The 17500-nt window shown below is 46.3% G+C and overlaps 1 protein-coding gene across 25 annotated transcripts in view; it reads right to left on the reverse strand.

Moving 5' to 3' along the window:
- Nucleotides 1-17500, reverse strand: part of LOC118379278 (voltage-dependent P/Q-type calcium channel subunit alpha-1A-like) — a 74784-nt gene that overhangs the window by 34544 nt on the left and 22740 nt on the right. For 19 of the 25 annotated variants that reach the window (XM_052505883.1, XM_052505904.1, XM_052505898.1 and 16 more), the window contains exons 14-17: nucleotides 9527-9632; nucleotides 8570-8677; nucleotides 6094-6197; nucleotides 262-407 (exon numbers count right to left, since the gene is read on the reverse strand). In XM_052505883.1, the coding sequence (XP_052361843.1) occupies nucleotides 262-407; nucleotides 6094-6197; nucleotides 8570-8677; nucleotides 9527-9632 (464 nt within the window). The remainder of the gene's footprint in view (nucleotides 1-261; nucleotides 408-6093; nucleotides 6198-8569; nucleotides 8678-9526; nucleotides 9633-17500) is intronic. The other 6 variants (XM_052505907.1, XM_052505897.1, XM_052505906.1 and 3 more) reach the window with 3 other exon arrangements.

A 17500-nucleotide genomic window follows, 5' to 3' on the forward strand; every position in this document is an offset into this window, starting at 1 on the left:
TGTATGTATGTGTGTGTGTGTGTGTGTGTGTGTGTGTGTGTGTGTGTGTGTGTGTGTGTGTATCTACAGTATGCATACTGTGAGTGTTGGCATGCTTATGTATGTATGTATGTATGTATTTGTGTGTGTATATGTACATATCATGTACGCATATGTATAACCCATCATTACTACTCACATGCTGTTGGGGTCGTGCTGGGTGTGTCTGCATGTGTGTGTGTGACAGAGAAAGAGAGAAAGAGAGTGTACGGTTCTACTCACATGCTGTTAGGGTCGTGCTGTGTGGCGGGGAGGCCGTTGACCCCTGGCATCCCTCCTCCCGTCCCGTCGGGGCCTCCCCCTCCTCCCCCTTCTCCTCCCCCAGGGGAGGGCGGCTCCATGCGCTGAAACATTAACGGTGTTCGGTTCTGTGTGAGATACAACATGGCCTCGGGCTGGCATCAGACACACTCAGGCAGGGACACACACACACACACACAGAGGAAAGGAGAGGATGCACCGCAGCATGCTCCCACCAGGTGGCACAATTGGGCAAAGTAATGGTTTAGAGGTTAGAAGTTGCCTAGAGTGGGATATTGAAGCTCTGGAGAAGGGCGGAGGGGCAGGCTTTTGTTCCAGCCCAGCACTAAGTATATATAATAGTCACCACTAAACGAGCATCAGTTTTTCAATACTAGCCACTAACAATTTAAACTTCTTCCACCAACATACAAATTATTCTGGACGGCTGAAGCAAGTCACACAATTTTTCTTGAAAAAATGACCCTTTCTAGTTGGTTATTAATTAATTGGTGTCTTAACTGAGGACTCGCTGATTATTTGACTGAAACAAATACTTTGGCCCTCCAGAGCTAGAATTGCCCACCCCTGCTTTAACCACAGATCTAGGATCAGATTACCATAACCATCTGATAACCTTCACCATTAGGAGAATTAAGACCTGATCTGATCCTGTGTCAGTCAGTGCTTAGTTGCAACCAGAGCCATATACTTAAGCAATAAGGCCCGAGGAGGTGTGGTATATGGCCAATATACCACGGCTAAGGGCTGTGTCCAGGCACTCCGCATTGTGTCTTGCCTAAGAACAACCCTTAGTTGTGGTATACTGGCCATATATCACAAACCCCAGAGGAGCCGTATTTCTATTATAAACTGGTTATCAAAGTAATTAGAGCAGTAAAAATAAATGTTTTGTCATACCCGTGGTATACGGTCTGATATACCACGGGTGTTAGACAATCATCATTCAGGGCTTGAGCCACCCAGTTTATACATGTATATATACCAGGGTTAGGGTCAATTCCATTTCAATCGATTCATAAAGTTCCAATTCCACATTTGAAAAACATTGAAGAGAATTGGGATTTCACTGTACTTCCTGAATTGACTGCAATTGAAATGGAATTGACCCCAACCCTGATATATACACACAGTGCTTTCAGAAGGTATTCATACCTCTTGACTTTTTCCACATTTTGTTATGTTACAGCCTGCATTTAAAATAGATTACATTGTGTCACTGTCCTACACACAATACCCCATAATGTCAAAGTGGAATTATGCTTTTTGAAACTTTCATAAATGAATACAAAATTGGAATGTTTTGAATCAATAAGTATTCAACCCCTTTGGTATGGCAAACCTAAATAAGTTCAGAGGTTAATATGTGATTAAGAAGTCACATAATACGTTTTATGGACTCACTCTGCTTGCAATAATAGTGTTTAACATGATTTAACATGATTTAACATGATTTAACATGATTTAACATGATTTAACATGATTTTTGAATGACTATCTCATCTCTGTACACAACACTAACCTAAATGACAGAGTGAAAAGAAGGAAGCCTGTACAGAATAAAACATATTCCAAAACACGCATCCTGTTTGCAATAAGGCCCTAAAGTAACACTGAAAAAAATGTGGCAAAGAAATTAACTTTATGTCCTGAATATAAAGCGTTACGTTTGGGGCAAATCCAACACAACACATCCCTGAGTACCACTCTTCATATTTTCAAGTACGGTGGTCGCTGCATCATGTTATGGGTATGCTTGTCATAGGCAAGGAAAAGGGAGTTTTTTTAATACAAATGACCGGAATAGAGCTAAGCACAGGCAAAATCCTAGAGGAAAACCTGGTTCAGTCTGCTTTCCAACAGATATTGAGAGACAAATTCACCTTTCAGCAGGACAATAACCTAAGACCTAAAGCCAAATATACACTGCAGTTGCTTACCAAGACCACGTTGAATGTTCCTGAGTGGCCACGTTACAGTTTTTGACTTAATGCGTCTTGAAAATCTTCAGCAAGACTTGAGACTTGTCTGTCTAGCAATGATCAACAACCAACTTGACAAAGCTTAAAGCTCTTAGAGACTTACCAGAAAGACTCACAGCTGTAATCGCTGCCAAAGGTTATTCTAACATGTATTGGCTCAGGGGTGTGAATACATATATATAAAAATGTTAATACATTTTCAAACATTTCTAAAAACACGTTTTCATGTGTCATTATGGGGTAGAAAAAATATATATTTCATCAATTTAGAATTCAGGCTGTAACACAACAAAAATGTGTAATAAGTCAAGGGGTTTGAATACTTTCTGAAGTGTATATGGCTCTGGAGGATAATTCTACTTCCTCCATCAAAACAGCTCCTCAGCAGTCCTTTTTGTTGTTTCGCCCATATATGGAGTGTGGCGGGAGCAGGGAGGTCTTCCATTGGCTGGTCTGTGGTGGTGTCGATGGCTACATGACTACAGATGCCGTCATGTTCATCCAAACCAAAAGCTAAAATGTTAACGGCTAAATGAATGGGTGTGAACCCGGGTTGTAGCGTGCTTGCTAACAGTGAGTCCTTCTGGGAAAATGTGTTTTAATATACTAACAAGTGAAATGGGATATGGAGGACGAGGTACAAAACGAGTGCACTATTGTCCCTAGAAAGCACATTCATGAATACCACTGAAGATTCACAGAGACGGTTTTGTTACATGAGCGTCCAATGGTTACATCAGGAACCTCAGCTCAACATCCAAACAACCAACCAGAGATGGCGGAATACACAGACAGGAGCACACAGAGAAGGGAGAAGGGTTCTGGTTAGACAGGCCTGATGACAATCAACCTAGATTGACCAATCAGGGAGGGTTTTGAGAAGTCAAGGTCCCGCCCCCCTCCTGGAAGAACAAATCGAGTCAGAGGGACAAGGGGATGGATGGACAGACAGGTAGACACGGAGAGAAAGATGGAGGGAGAAGGAGGGAATATGCAAAAGGGTGATAGAGGAGTGACATAGATAGTGAGTGATACTTAACAACATGTATAGAAGGGCACAGACCTGGGGCACAGAGAGACATGGTAAACCGTGGTAGAAAGACAGATTACAACAGTGAAAAGACAGGCAGTGAAACCGTGGTAGAAAAGACAATAGAAAAGACTGTATGTATATATATATATATATATACATGTATAAATAATAAACTATATCAATTGGAGAATAGATTAAGACATAATGAAAGGTAGTATAACAGTAGGGAGGAGGGAAGGAGGGGAGGAAGGAAGGAAGGAGGAAACGAAAGACAGAGTTAAGGAAAGAAGGTGGGAAAGATTGTAAGGAGAGATGACAGGAAGGTGCAACAGATTGAAGGAGGGAATAAGGAGAGATGACAGGAAGGTGCAACAGATTGAAGGAGGGAATAAGGAGAGATGACAGGAAGGTGCAACAGATTGAAGGAGGGAATAAGGAGAGATGACAGGAAGGTGCAACAGATTGAAGGAGGGAATAAGGAGAGATGACAGGAAGGTGCAACAGATTGAAGGAGGGAAGAGATGACAGGAAACAGATTGAAGGAGGGAATAAGGAGAGATGACAGGAAGGTGCAACAGATTGAAGGAGGGAATAAGGAGAGATGACAGGAAGGTGCAACAGATTGAAGGAGGGAATGAGAGATGACAGGAAGGTGATGACAGGAAGGTGCAACAGATTGAAGGAGGGAATAAGGAGAGATGACAGGAAGGTGCAACAGATTGAAGGAGGGAATAAGGAGAGATGACAGGAAGGTGCAACAGATTGAAGGAGGGAATAAGGAGAGATGACAGGAAGGTGCAACAGATTGAAGGAGGGAATAAGGAGAGATGACAGGAAGGTGCAACAGATTGAAGGAGGGAATAAGGAGAGATGACAGGAAGGTGCAACAGATTGAAGGAGGGAATAAGGAGAGAAGTGCAGGAGTGATGGACATAAAGAAAGGAAGTAAGGAGGGAAAGAGTACAACTGAGAAATGAAAGCAGGAAGAAGGGAAGGAGGGATAGACAGAAAGACAGTTTGTCATTGTGCACCACAGGCCAGCTGGTGATGTTGAGAAGGAGGAGCCTGTATGGAACTGGACAGTCAGTGCAACCAATGAGGTGACAGCATTCAGGAGGATCATACCAACTCATAGACGGGGTCTAAAATATCGTACACTCCATTCACCTAGGGCCCGATTGAGACTTGAGATAAGTAGACTTAACATGGACTTAAGTCAATAAAACATGGACATAAGTCAACATTTGTTACTTAAGTCCATGTTAAGTCAACTTATCTCATGTCTGAAAAGCGCCCCTACTGAATACCCACAGAGCCCTAATCCCGCATCATGGGCGTGATCTCGGATAGAATAAGATGGGTTCCAATTCTGTTTCTTAAAACATCCAAGAAAACATATAAGCAACTTTGATTTTGGGCTGAACCATTACTTTAACTTCAGCCTCCACAGGCAGATAAAAGCCATTAGAAGCTGTGGACTGCAGCACAGGAGCAACGGGGTATCCCGGGGAATGGGGACAAGGTGTTAGAGAAACAGTGCACATCACATTAAGAGGTAGTGCATTTACACAGCATTCATAGACAACAGGAGTGCACACAGACATTGGCCATGTTGTATCATTATTATTCATATCATTTTCAAAACAAAACAATTGCAATTTGACAGTTTAAAACATCTCCCCCTTCTCCTCACCACTACACCATTTATCCCCCCATGCTTAAAAAGGGGAGGAGTTCAAAGAAGTACTTCAAGGGGCAATCTGCGACTGAGTTTTATTATTTGAACGGCAGATTGCCCCTTTAAGTAAATATACAAGTGGTGGGTATGATGGGGGTAAAGTAATGGGTAGGGGGGGTTATAGTAATGGTAGAGTAAAGGTAAAGAGGTAGCGAGTGGAAGAGCCAGGCCGGGCCTCAGCCTACGATAGCCATCCATCATGCTAACTGGGAAACAGGCAGAAACAGCCTGGTGCCGGAGTAGAGAGAGAGAGAGAGAGGTAACTGGAGTTAGCATGCTACAGGGGTAACCCAGGACCAGGCAGCGCTCATCGGGAGGGTTCCAAGGTGGAGGAGGTAGATGTGGGAGGACGAGCGGGGGGCATGTGGGAAATTAAAGGGCTTAGGGGGTTGACGGACCAAGGAGGGCAGCGATGGAGGTCCTGGAAAGGGTGCAAGGGGGCCAGGAAACGGGGTCTAGCGAAGAAGTGGGTTTGGGGTCATGAGGATGGTTTCTGGAGGGAAGGGAGGCTATGGAGGTCTGGAAAGGGGGGCTATGGGGGCAGGAAGTAGAAAGGGGGTGCTGGGGCAGGAAGTAGAAAGGGGGGATATGGGGGCAGGAAGTAGAAAGGGGGTGCTGGGGCAGGAAGTAGAAAGGGGGTGCTGGGGCAGGAAGTAGAAAGGGGGTGCTGGGGTAGGAAGTAGAAAGGGGGTGCTGGGGCAGGAAGTAGAAAGGGGGTGCTGGGGTAGGAAGTAGAAAGGGGGTGCTGGGGCAGGAAGTAGAAAGGGGGTGCTGGGGTATGAAGGACCAAAACTAGCAGCCATGGGGGTTCTGCATGGTGGGTAGAGAGGAGGGAGGAAGAGTTGAGGAGTTAAAGGAAGGGGGAGCTGAGGGGGTTGGATGATTTGGGCTTCACTGGGGTGTGGGAGCATGGGTGTCTGGAGGCAAGAGAGGGTATGGGGAGCTGGACATGTTTGGAAAGGGGATCTAAGGGGGAAGGAAGAGTCGGTTCTGGGGTGTATTTTGGAGGTCACGGGGGTGGGCCTGGGTCTAGTGGGTACCTGCTCCTCGCGTAGGGCCTGGAGCTTCTTGGCCTTGCTCTGTCTGTAATACTCCATGATCATCATGGCAGCGTAGATCTTCCCCACCGTCAGGTCTGTGGCTGCTGAGAGAGGGACAAGTTACCCTGCCTCGATTAGACCACAATGTGGATGGGACCCTGAGCCGTGAGACGAGAGAGAGGGGGATGGGAGTGGGGGACTGACCATGCTACGACACCACACACACATACAGGCAGTTGCGGGCACTAAAAAGTTAGGTCGTGTTGCTGTATTGGTAGAACAATTGCTGCCAACGTGTGGACAACACTTCACTCCTAACGGTAGGTTTGGTTTTTAGAAAACAAACATTTCAGTGGCCGCGACTGTAGGGTGAGTCTTAAAGTCCTTGATTCGTCTTCCTCCTTTTAAAAAAGATCTTAAAGGGGAAATATCCGAGGTTTCCACCCCTCAGACCTTCTCTTCCAATACGTTTTGACAAAGAGCCAATGATTCACTGACTCAGGAATCAAGGATGAAAGGAACGAAGGAAACACGTTTTAGATTCACCCTCCATACATAACACACAGCGACTGCTTCAAATGACACCATGTACACGGAAATACACAACTTATTACCCATGAGGTAGTGGTTGAAAGTAGTGCACTATACTATATATTATCCCCTCTAAAGGGAATATATGCATTATATATGCACTATTAATAGCAGTATATATGCAATAATATACACAATGCTATGTACTATACAGGGAACATGGTAATGGTGTCATTTGAGATTTGCCTACAGATACAAGTACAGGTACAACCATATACAACACTGTACAGTATACAACAGAGCTGAGAGTCTTTTCACAATCACTTCTTTTCTGTCGTTAACGGAAATATTCTCTTTCACTTTCATTTGAACAGGCTTAGTGCTTCAACGGTTTCTATAGAGGACTATATAGTCATTTCACGTTGACCATAGATCATCACTTCACGCCAATCCTACGCCTTCAGAAACACGAGCTCCATTTCTTTCTCCAGAAACTCTAGATTGGCACCCAGAGTTTGGATGATCCAGATAACATCAAACACGAGGAAAACCATGGAGCTTTGTTTGACACTAAAACCCACCTCTTTACTCTGAAAAATACATGATGATCTATTCCCAGAGAAATGGCTCGAAGTCCCCCAGCATATCAACTTATTAAAAAGTATAATAATACTTTAGAATAATAGTAATTGTATAGTGCAATACTATGAAGTACTTTCTCAACATTGCATGCTGCTCTACTTTCAGTGAAGTATAACTTTAAATGAATAAATTTAAGTTATATTTAACACCAAGGCAGCGTGCTACACTACACTGTGTGTAGAACATTTGATCTCTTCCTTATTATAATAATAACAACACTGTTACTATACTACTACTACACTACTACTATTACTACTACTACTGGTACTGCCACTGCTACTACCACTACCACTACTACTATACTACTACTGCTACTACCACTACCACTACCACTACCACTACTACTATTACTACTACTACTGGTACTGCCACTGCTACTACCACTACCACTACTACTATACTACTACTACTACTGCTACTACCACTACCACTACTACTATACTACTACTACTGCTACTGCTACTACCACTACTACTACTACTGCTACTATACTACTACTACTGCTACTGCTACTACCACTACTACTACTACTATTACTATAGGTCTATACTTGTACTACTATAACATGACTCTCACTAAGCCTATGTTGAGGCCCATACTCCCTGTAGTGAAAAGACTTCTATAGAGGGTTAGGGTCTATAGCAGGCACCCCCTGATGCAGGAACTGATTGAGTGGGGGTACAGAAGGGATTGTGTGAGTGTGTTTACGTTTTCTAAGAACTGTAAGTAGGGAGAGGTGAGGATGTACTGAGGGAGTTATGGTTGTATGTGTGTGTGTGTGTGTGTGTGTGTGTGTGTGTGTGTGTGTGTGTGTGTGTGTGTGTGTGTGTGTGTGTGTGTGTGTGTGTGTGTGTGTGTGTGTGTGTGTGTGTGTGTGTGTGTGTGTGTGTGTGTGTGTGTGTGTGAGTGTGTTTACGTTTTCTAAGAAATGTAAGTAGGGAGAGGTGAAGATGTACAGAGGGAGTTATGGTTGTATGTGTGTGTGTGTATGTGTGTATGTGTGTGTGTGTGTGTGTGTGTGTGTGTGTGTGTGTGTGTGTGTGTGTGTGTGTGTGTGTGTGTGTGTGTGTGTGTGTGTGTGTGTGTGTGTGTGTGTGTGTGTAGGCGGGAGGGGTTGTGTGTATGAAAACAAGTGTGTTATAAGTAGGGAGAAGGTCCGTGGGGGTCCTGATCAGGGGGGCGAAGCAGTGAGTGAGACTACGTTTAGTAGAAGCTGTCCTCTTGGTGAATTGGTGATCGTCGGACACACTTACACACGCACACACATCGTAGTGTGTGTTTTACGTTTCGTGATGTAACTTACACTTGTGTGGCGTGACCAGCAGGTCTAGGTTCTTCTGAGAGAGGTTGGGCCAAATGGCCATCATTTCTTTCCTTAGCTCAGCGTCCATCTGATGTTTGTCAGCTCCTCCTGTGTTACCCAACACACACGTCAAGACACACCCACACACACACACACGTGGGCATACGCACAGGCAGATACGCAGGACAGCAAACACACAGAAGAGCAAACACGCGCATGTACGAAAGAACATACGCAAGGGCAAACACACGTAAGCAAACGCAGGCAGCAGAGCAAGACACCCACACACACACGCATACACACACGCGCACACACACACACACACACACACACACACACACACACACACACACACACACACACACACACACACACACACACACACACACACACACACACACACACACACACACACACACACACACACACGCCCACACACACACACCCACACACACACACGCACACACACAAGCGCACACAAATATGCATGCAAAAAAACAAGTTATCCAGCCACACATGTACACATTCACACAAACAAAAAAGATTTGGATTAATCCACAACTTCCTGAGCATTTATAAATGTTTTGTATATCACCACTATCTGGAAGGACAGGACTGATACCATACCTATGGTAGGAAGAAAAGAAAGGGAGAAAGAAAGAAATAGATAGAACGAAAGAATGAAAGAAAGAAAGAAAGACAGACAGAATAAGAGAAACAGAGAGAGGAAGAATAAAAGAAAGAAAGCAAGAAAGAAAGCAAGAAAGCAAGCAAGAAAGAAAGCAAGAAGAAAGAAAAAGAAAGAAAGAAAGAAAGAAAGAAAGCAAGAAGGAAAGAAAGAGTAGAAAGGGAAAAGGTAGGAAACAACAGATCAGATAGGCAAATATAGAGCAAAAGTAGAGCTGAAAAGGTTTAGTAGATAAAGAGACAGAAAAGGAGGAGGAGAGAAGGTCGTACCCTTGGCGATCTTGATATCGAGCGCTGTCCGAATCAGAGCCATGAGGGTGGAGTTGAAATGCACTGAGTTGTCCTCGGCAACCGGCAAGTCCATGCGCAGCAGCCTCTGTGGAGAGCCAATCAGGTGGAGAGGTTGAGAAAAGAGAGTGTGTCCGTGGTAGGGGGTGTGGTCTGAACCTCCAGGTAAGGGGAAAAGGGAGGGGCCAAGGATTGAGGGAGCTCGATAGGGCAACAGCCTAAAAAGGTTAGGTTTCAGTGTCTGTAATCTTATCTACTTGTTTATTTAGCCAGGATTATGTTTGACTCGGTCTGTCTGATTCCGAAGACACAGAAATTTGGTGCAATTCAGTTTCACCTCACAGTTCATAGAGGGAATTGAAATCCAATTCATGAATTGAAAGAAATCCTCATAGAAAAAAAAAAGTTGATTTCAATTCATCTCCCGAAGTGACTGAATCTAAATGGAATTGAACCCGACCCCACTTGCAGTATCTTGATTGTCAGAGGTCCCTTGTAGGTCTATGTTGTGCCTGTGTGTGCTAAAGGACTTTGTCATATGTAGTAACCACAGTATGATCTCCAAACTGTGAAACTGCCTTTTCCAAAGGAAACAGTGGAAAAGTACTTCCTGATTGTCTCCTGATTGGCAAGTGATACGCAAACAACTACACATTTATCCAACGGGCCGTCTGCTACAGAATGAGCGACTGCGAGAGCCAAGAGCCACGCGGCACCGCAATGGCCGACGACCAACTGACCCAACCTATGCCCATGTTCCCTAATAATGTGTGAATGCAACGGTACGCATTCACGCATCTTATTACACACAAATGTACACACATGTACACATACAACCCCCTGTACCCTCCCACTAACACACAGTATATCAAGAGAATATACTGGAATAGACTGCAAGACATAGCAAACAGTAGTATCACTAGTGTAGTCGTATTACTCTTAATCAGGAGACGAGTGGGTTTTATCAAGGCATCTGCTATAGAGCTCCCCCTACCTGTATGGAGGTTCGCTACATGTTTTTGATTGATTTATTTCTAAACAGGTCAAACCAATGGATGAACTGCTATATTTAAAAAAAAAACAACCCAGGGTTGTTTTTTCACATCTATTAGTCGCCATCGATTGGTTTGACCGCTGAACATGAGCGTTGGGTACTCACATAGGACGGGCAAGCACGTGTGACACGATGTTAGTGTGTGTGTGTGTGTGTGTCATGCCCGATAGCGTGTGTGGCAACAGTCGTCGCAGCCAACATCCACAGCCTCCAGGTGTCCATAGCGACAAGCCATGCAACAGAAAATGCGACGGTCGCATGCGTTTCCCAGCCCCCCAGATCCCCGACATTCAACATACCTCCACAAGCAGCATGCCCCCCCCAGGACAAGCAGCCGTGCAGCCGCGCACAGAGAGCATCATCATATTAGCTGTGATGGATTCATGGGGATATCTACGTATTGGTCCCTTTGATGTGCTTCATTTTCTCTCTATGGTTTCCTACAGAGCTACGCAGGCTACTTGAAGAGGCCTTAGTGTTAGTCTTTTAGACATGATGCAAAGGCCCGGATTGGCAGATCAGATCTCTCTCCATGCTAAACGGTTGCGTTATCTAGAAGGGGTCAGTTAAAGATGTTTATTAATAACATTCCCAGAGAGAAGAAAATAATAAAAAGAAGAATGATTTGTTTCGACCAACCAGATGTCGGGCTACTGTGTATAGGGGAGACGGAGTAGTAGAGGTTAGTGGCGTTAGAACCAGAAGGCTTCTATAATGAGATGGAGCTACAGATAAAAAAAACGGAAGGAAGAGGGAGAGGAAGAGGGAGTGAGATTGTGACGACATTGAAAAAGGAGAAACAAGAAATCAAGACGATACATGATTCAAGGGGAGAAAGAAAGAGAGGAGAGAGGAGAGAGAGAGAGAGAGAGAGAGAGAGAGAGAGGAGAGGAGAGAGAGAGAGAGAGAGAGAGAGAGAGAGAGAGAGAGAGAGAGAGAGAGAGGAGAGAGGGAGAGAGAGGAGAGAGAGAGAGAGAGACAGAGAGAGAGAGAGAGAGAGAGAGAGAGAGAGAGAGAGAGAGAGAGAGAGAGAGAGAGAGAGAGAGAGAGAGAGAGAGAGAGAGAGAGAGAGAGAGAAGAGAGAGAGAGAGAGAGAGAGAGAGAGAGAGTATAACAAGACAAGATAATAAGACGAGGACTGAAACCATGTCAATCTATCACCAAAAATGGCCAATCAAGCCTTCCTGGAAAGTTCACTACCATAACAAAGGTTAGAAAGGTCAAGCGTAAGAAAGAGGTCAAATACTACTCTTGGATTGACCAGTCCCAGGTGGGAGAAAGTGGTGTAGGGGTTAGGGCCTTTAACGTAAGTCTCCTCTCAGGATTAGTGTACTAAAACAACGACGAGCTAGAATATAACCCACATAAGCCATCACAGCATCTATCATCGTTGTTATCCATGAACACTAGGGATTTCCATGAGTGACATATTGTATGCAATAGGGAATTGCTGGGCTGCGTCCCAAATGGCACCCTGTCCCAAATAGCACCCTATTCCCAATGTAGTGCACTACTTTTGACCAGGACCCATAGCGCTCTAGTTGAAAGTAGTGCACTGTATATGGAATAGGGTTCCATTTGGGACACAACCCTGGATAGAGTGGAGAGAAGGAGCAGGGAGAAGAGAGGACATAGAGGGCAGAGGCAGACAGTAGGAGAGAGACAGACAGTAGGAGAGAGGGGCAGAGACAGACAGTAGGAGAGAGGGACAGAGATAGACAGTAGGAGAGAGGGACAGAGATAGACAGTAGGAGAGAGGGCAGAGACAGACAGTAGGAGAGAGGGGCAGAGACAGACAGTAGGAGAGAGGGACAGAGATAGACAGTAGGAGAGAGGGACAGAGATAGACAGTAGGAGAAAGGGACAGAGACAGACAGTAGGAGAGAGGGACAGAGACAGACAGTAGGAGAGAGGGACAGAGACAGACAGTAGGAGAGAGGGACAGAGACAGACAGTAGGAGAGAGGGACAGAGACAGACAGTAGGAGAAAGGGACAGAGATAGACAGTAGGAGAAAGGGACAGAGACAGACAGTAGGAGAGAGGGACAGAGACAGACAGTAGGAGAAAGGGACAGAGATAGACAGTAGGAGAAGAGACAGTAGGAGAGATAGACAGAGATAGACAGTAGGAGAGGGACAGAGATAGACAGTAGGTTAGAGGGACAGAGACAGACAGTAGGTTAGAGGGACAGAGGCAGACAGTAGGAGAGAGGGACAGAGACAGACAGTAGGAGAAAGGACAGAGACAGACAGTAGGAGAAAGGGACAGAGATAGACAGTAGGAGAAAGGGACAGAGACAGACAGTAGGAGAAAGGGACAGAGACAGACAGTAGGAGAAAGGGACAGAGATAGACAGTAGGAGAAAGGGACAGAGACAGACAGTAGGAGAAAGGGACAGAGACAGACAGTAGGAGAAAGGGACAGAGATAGACAGTAGGAGAGAGGGACAGAGATAGACAGTAGGAGAGAGGGACAGAGATAGACAGTAGGAGAGAGGGACAGAGACAGACAGTAGGACAGAGACAAACAGTAGGCCAGAGTCAGAGGGACAGAGACAGACAGTAGGATAGAGACAGAGACAGACGGTAGGGTAGAGGGACAGAGACAGACAGTAGGAGAGAGGGACAGAGACAGACAGTAGGAGAGAGGGACAGAGACAGACAGTAGGAGAGAGGGACAGAGACAGACAGTAGGAGAGAGAGGGACAGAGACAGACAGTAGGAGAGGGACAGAGACAGACAGTAGGATAGAGGGACAGAGACAGACAGTAGAATAGAGATAGAGACAGACAGTAGGAGAGAGGGACAGAGACAGACAGTAGAATAGAGATAGACAGTAGGATAGAGGGACAGAGACAGACAGTAGGACAGAGACAAACAGTAGGATAGAGGGACAGAGACAGACAGTAGGATAGAGGGACAGAGACAGACAGTAGGACAGTAGGCCAGAGTCAGAGGGACAGAGACAGACAGTAGGATAGAGGGACAGAGACAGACAGTAGGATAGAGACAGAGACAGACGGTAGGGTAGAGGGACAGAGACAGACAGTAGAATAGAGATAGACAGTAGGAGAGAGGGACAGCGACAGACAGTAGAATAGAGATAGACAGTAGGATAGAGGGACAGAGCCAGACAGTAGAATAGAGATAGAGACAGATAGTAGGACAGTAGGACAGAGACAGACAGTAGGATAGAGGGATAGAGACAGATAGTAGGACAGAGGGACAGAGACAAACAGTAGGATAGAGGGACAGAGGCAGACAGTAGGAGAGAGGGACAGAGACAGACAGTAGGATAGCGGGACAGAGACAGACAGTAGAATAGAGGGACAGAGACAGACAGTAGGACAGAGGGACAGAGACAGACAGTAGGATAGAGGGATAGAGACAAACAGTAGGATAGAGACAGACAGTAGAATAGAGGGACAGAGACAGACAGTAGGATAGAGGGACAGAGACAGACAGTAGGATAGAGACAGACAGTAGGATAGAGGGACAGAGACAGACAGTAGGATAGAGGGACAGAGACAGACAGTAGGATAGAGGGACAGAGACAGACAGTAGGATAGAGACAGACAGTAGGATAGAGGGACAGAGACAGACAGTAGGATAGAGGGATAGAGACAAACAGTAGGATAGAGACAGACAGTAGGATAGAGGGACAGAGACAGACAGTAGAATAGAGGGACAGAGACAGACAGTAGGATAGAGGGACAGAGACAGACAGTAGGATAGAGACAGACAGTAGGACAGAGGGACAGAGACAGACAGTAGGATAGAGGGATAGAGACAGACAGTATGATAGAGGGATAGAGACAGATAGTAGGACAGAGGGACAGAGACAGACAGTAGAATAGAGGGACAGAGATAGACAGTAGGATATAGGGACAGAGACAGACAGTATGATAGAGGGACAGAGACAGACAGTATGATAGAGGGACAGAGATAGACAGTAGGATAGAGGGACAGAGACAGACAGTATGATAGAGGGATAGAGACAGATAGTAGGACAGAGGGACAGAGACAGACAGTAGAATAGAGGGACAGAGATAGACAGTAGGATAGAGGGACAGAGACAGACAGTATGATAGAGGGATAGAGACAGATAGTAGGACAGAGGGACAGAGGCAGACAGTAGAATAGAGGGACAGAGATAGACAGTAGGATAGAGGGACAGAGACAGACAGTATGATAGAGGGACAGAGACAGACAGTAGGATAGAGACAGACAGTAGGACAGAGGGACAGAGACAGACAGTAGGATAGAGGGATAGAGACAAACAGTAGGATAGAGACAGACAGTAGGATATAGGGACAGAGACAGACAGTATGATAGAGGGATAGAGACAGATAGTAGGACAGAGGGACAGAGGCAGACAGTAGAATAGAGGGACAGAGATAGACAGTAGGATATAGGGACAGAGACAGACAGTATGATAGAGGGACAGAGACAGACAGTAGGATAGAGACAGACAGTAGGACAGAGGGACAGAGACAGACAGTAGGATAGAGGGATAGAGACAGACAGTAGGATAGAGACAGACAGTAGGATATAGGGACAGAGACAGACAGTAGGATAGAGGGACAGAGACAGACAGTATGATAGAGGGATAGAGACAGATAGTAGGACAGAGGGACAGAGACAGACAGTAGAATAGAGGGACAGAGATAGACAGTAGGATAGAGGGACAGAGACAGACAGTATGATAGAGGGATAGAGACAGATAGTAGGACAGAGGGACAGAGACAGACAGTAGAATAGAGACAGACAGTAGGATAGAGGGACAGAGACAGACAGTAGGATAGAGGGACAGAGACAGACAGTAGGATAGAGGGACAGAGACAGACAGTAGAATAGACAAGGGACAGAGACAGACAGTAGGATAGAGGGACAGAGACAGACAGTAGGAGAGAGAGAGAGAGAGACAGAGAGAGGGGAAAGAGAGTGATACACAGAGAGAGAGACAGAGACAGAGAGACAGAGAGACAGAGAGAGAGAGAGAGAGACAGAGAGACAGAAAGACAGAGAGACAGAGAGAGAGACAGAGAGACAGAGAGAGAGAGAGAGAGAGAGAGAGAGAGAGAGAGAGAGAGAGAGAGAGAGAGAGAGAGAGAGAGAGAGAGAGAGAGAGAGACAGAGAGAGGGGAAAGAGAGTGATACACAGAGAGAGAGAGAGAGACAGAGAGAGAGAGAGAGAGACAGAGAGAGAGAGACAGAGACAGAGAGAGAGAGAGAGAGAGAGAGAGGGGAAAGAGAGGGGAAAGAGAGTGATACACAGAGAGAGAGACAGACAGAGAGACAGAGACAGAGAGACGGAGAGAGAGAGACAGAGAGAGGGGAAAGAGAGGGGAAAGAGAGTGATACACAGAGAGAGAGACAGAGAGAGAGACAGAGACGGAGAGAGACAGAGACAGAGAGACAGAGAGAGAGACAGAGAGAGAGAGAGACAGAGAGAGAGAGAGAGAGAGAGAGAGAGAGAGAGAGAGAGAGAGAGAGAGAGAGAGAGAGAGAGAGAGAGAGAGAGAGAGAGATGAGGGGAAAGAGAGTGATACACAGACAGAGAGACAGAGACAGAGAGACAGACAGAGAGACAGAGACAGAGAGACAGAGACGGAGAGACGGAGGGGAAAGATATGAAGACAAACAGTTCAGAACTGCATAGACAGTAAAACAGGATGGGTGGAGAAAAGCTCAGGTCTTCTCAAAGGAAAGAAAGGGAAAAGATCGGGAGAAAAGACACAATACGGAGAGACTGTCTATCTATTTGTCTATTTGAACACAATGCCCAAATACTGTAGATTCACTGTCATTAAAATCAACAAATAACAACTTCCTGTCAAATAATGTGGCCACAAATGTCTGTGTGTCATCACCCCTCCCAGCTAAGGGCTGAAGATTGAAGTACGGTATACAGTATATGTGTGTGTATTCAGGAAGTGAAGACGCTGTCTGAACTACTGTGTGTGAGAGTGTGTGTGTAGCTATGGTGCCATCCACAGGAAAGAGAGACTCAGAGGACTGAAGACACACACCCTTCCCTGTCCTTCTGTACCCGCATCCTTTAGTCTGTTCATGTGTGTGTGTGTGTGTGTGTGAGCGCCCTAAGTAATATTCAGGCCAATCCATGCCAGTGTGCCTACCGGCTCTCCAAAACCACAGATAGATACCCATTAATATGTTAATACATGTAAAACCACTCATACTGCGAGGGCTTATTTAAAATCATTTCCATTTTTAACAAAAAAAAACGTGCCTTTGATGCCAAAACCAAGTAAATTGGCCATATCAGCGACCCAATAGACCGACCTGAGATCGTGGATAATTGGCTCCCAGAAGGCTGTGGTGCTTTTACATTGGTGCAGGGGGCAGAAGGGCAGACAAGGCTTCCTCCGTTCCCTTGCTCCTGTGGCTTAGTGTATCTGAAGGGTCTCTGCGAGTGACTATCATTTCCCTGTCATTCTACTTCACCACCATCCCTCCCTCCCTCCCTCCCTCCCCCTCCTCCCCCTCCCTCCCTCCCTCCCTCCCTCCCTCCCTCCCTCCCTCCCCTCCCTCCCTCCCTCCCTCCCTCCCTCCCTCCCTCCCTCCCTCCCTCCCTCCCTCCCTCCCTCCCTCCCTCCCTCATCCCTCCCTCCCTCCCTCCCTCCCTCCCTCCCTCCCTCCCTCCCTCCCTCCCTCCCTCCCTCCCTCCCTCCCTCCCTCCCTCCCTCCCTCCCTCCCTCCCTCCTCCCTCCCTCCCTCCCTCCCTCCCTCCCCTCCTCCCTCCCTCCCTCCCCCCTCCCCTCCCTCCGAAGGCTGTGGTGCTTGTCATCAAGGGGCTCCCTCCCTCCCTCCCTCCCTCCCTCCTCCCTCCCCCTCCCTCCCTCCCTCCCTCCCTCCCTCCCTCCCCCTCCCTCCTCCCT

The sequence above is a fragment of the Oncorhynchus keta genome, unplaced genomic scaffold, assembly GCF_023373465.1.
Source record: "Oncorhynchus keta strain PuntledgeMale-10-30-2019 unplaced genomic scaffold, Oket_V2 Un_contig_25033_pilon_pilon, whole genome shotgun sequence".
Classification (NCBI taxonomy): domain Eukaryota; kingdom Metazoa; phylum Chordata; class Actinopteri; order Salmoniformes; family Salmonidae; genus Oncorhynchus; species Oncorhynchus keta.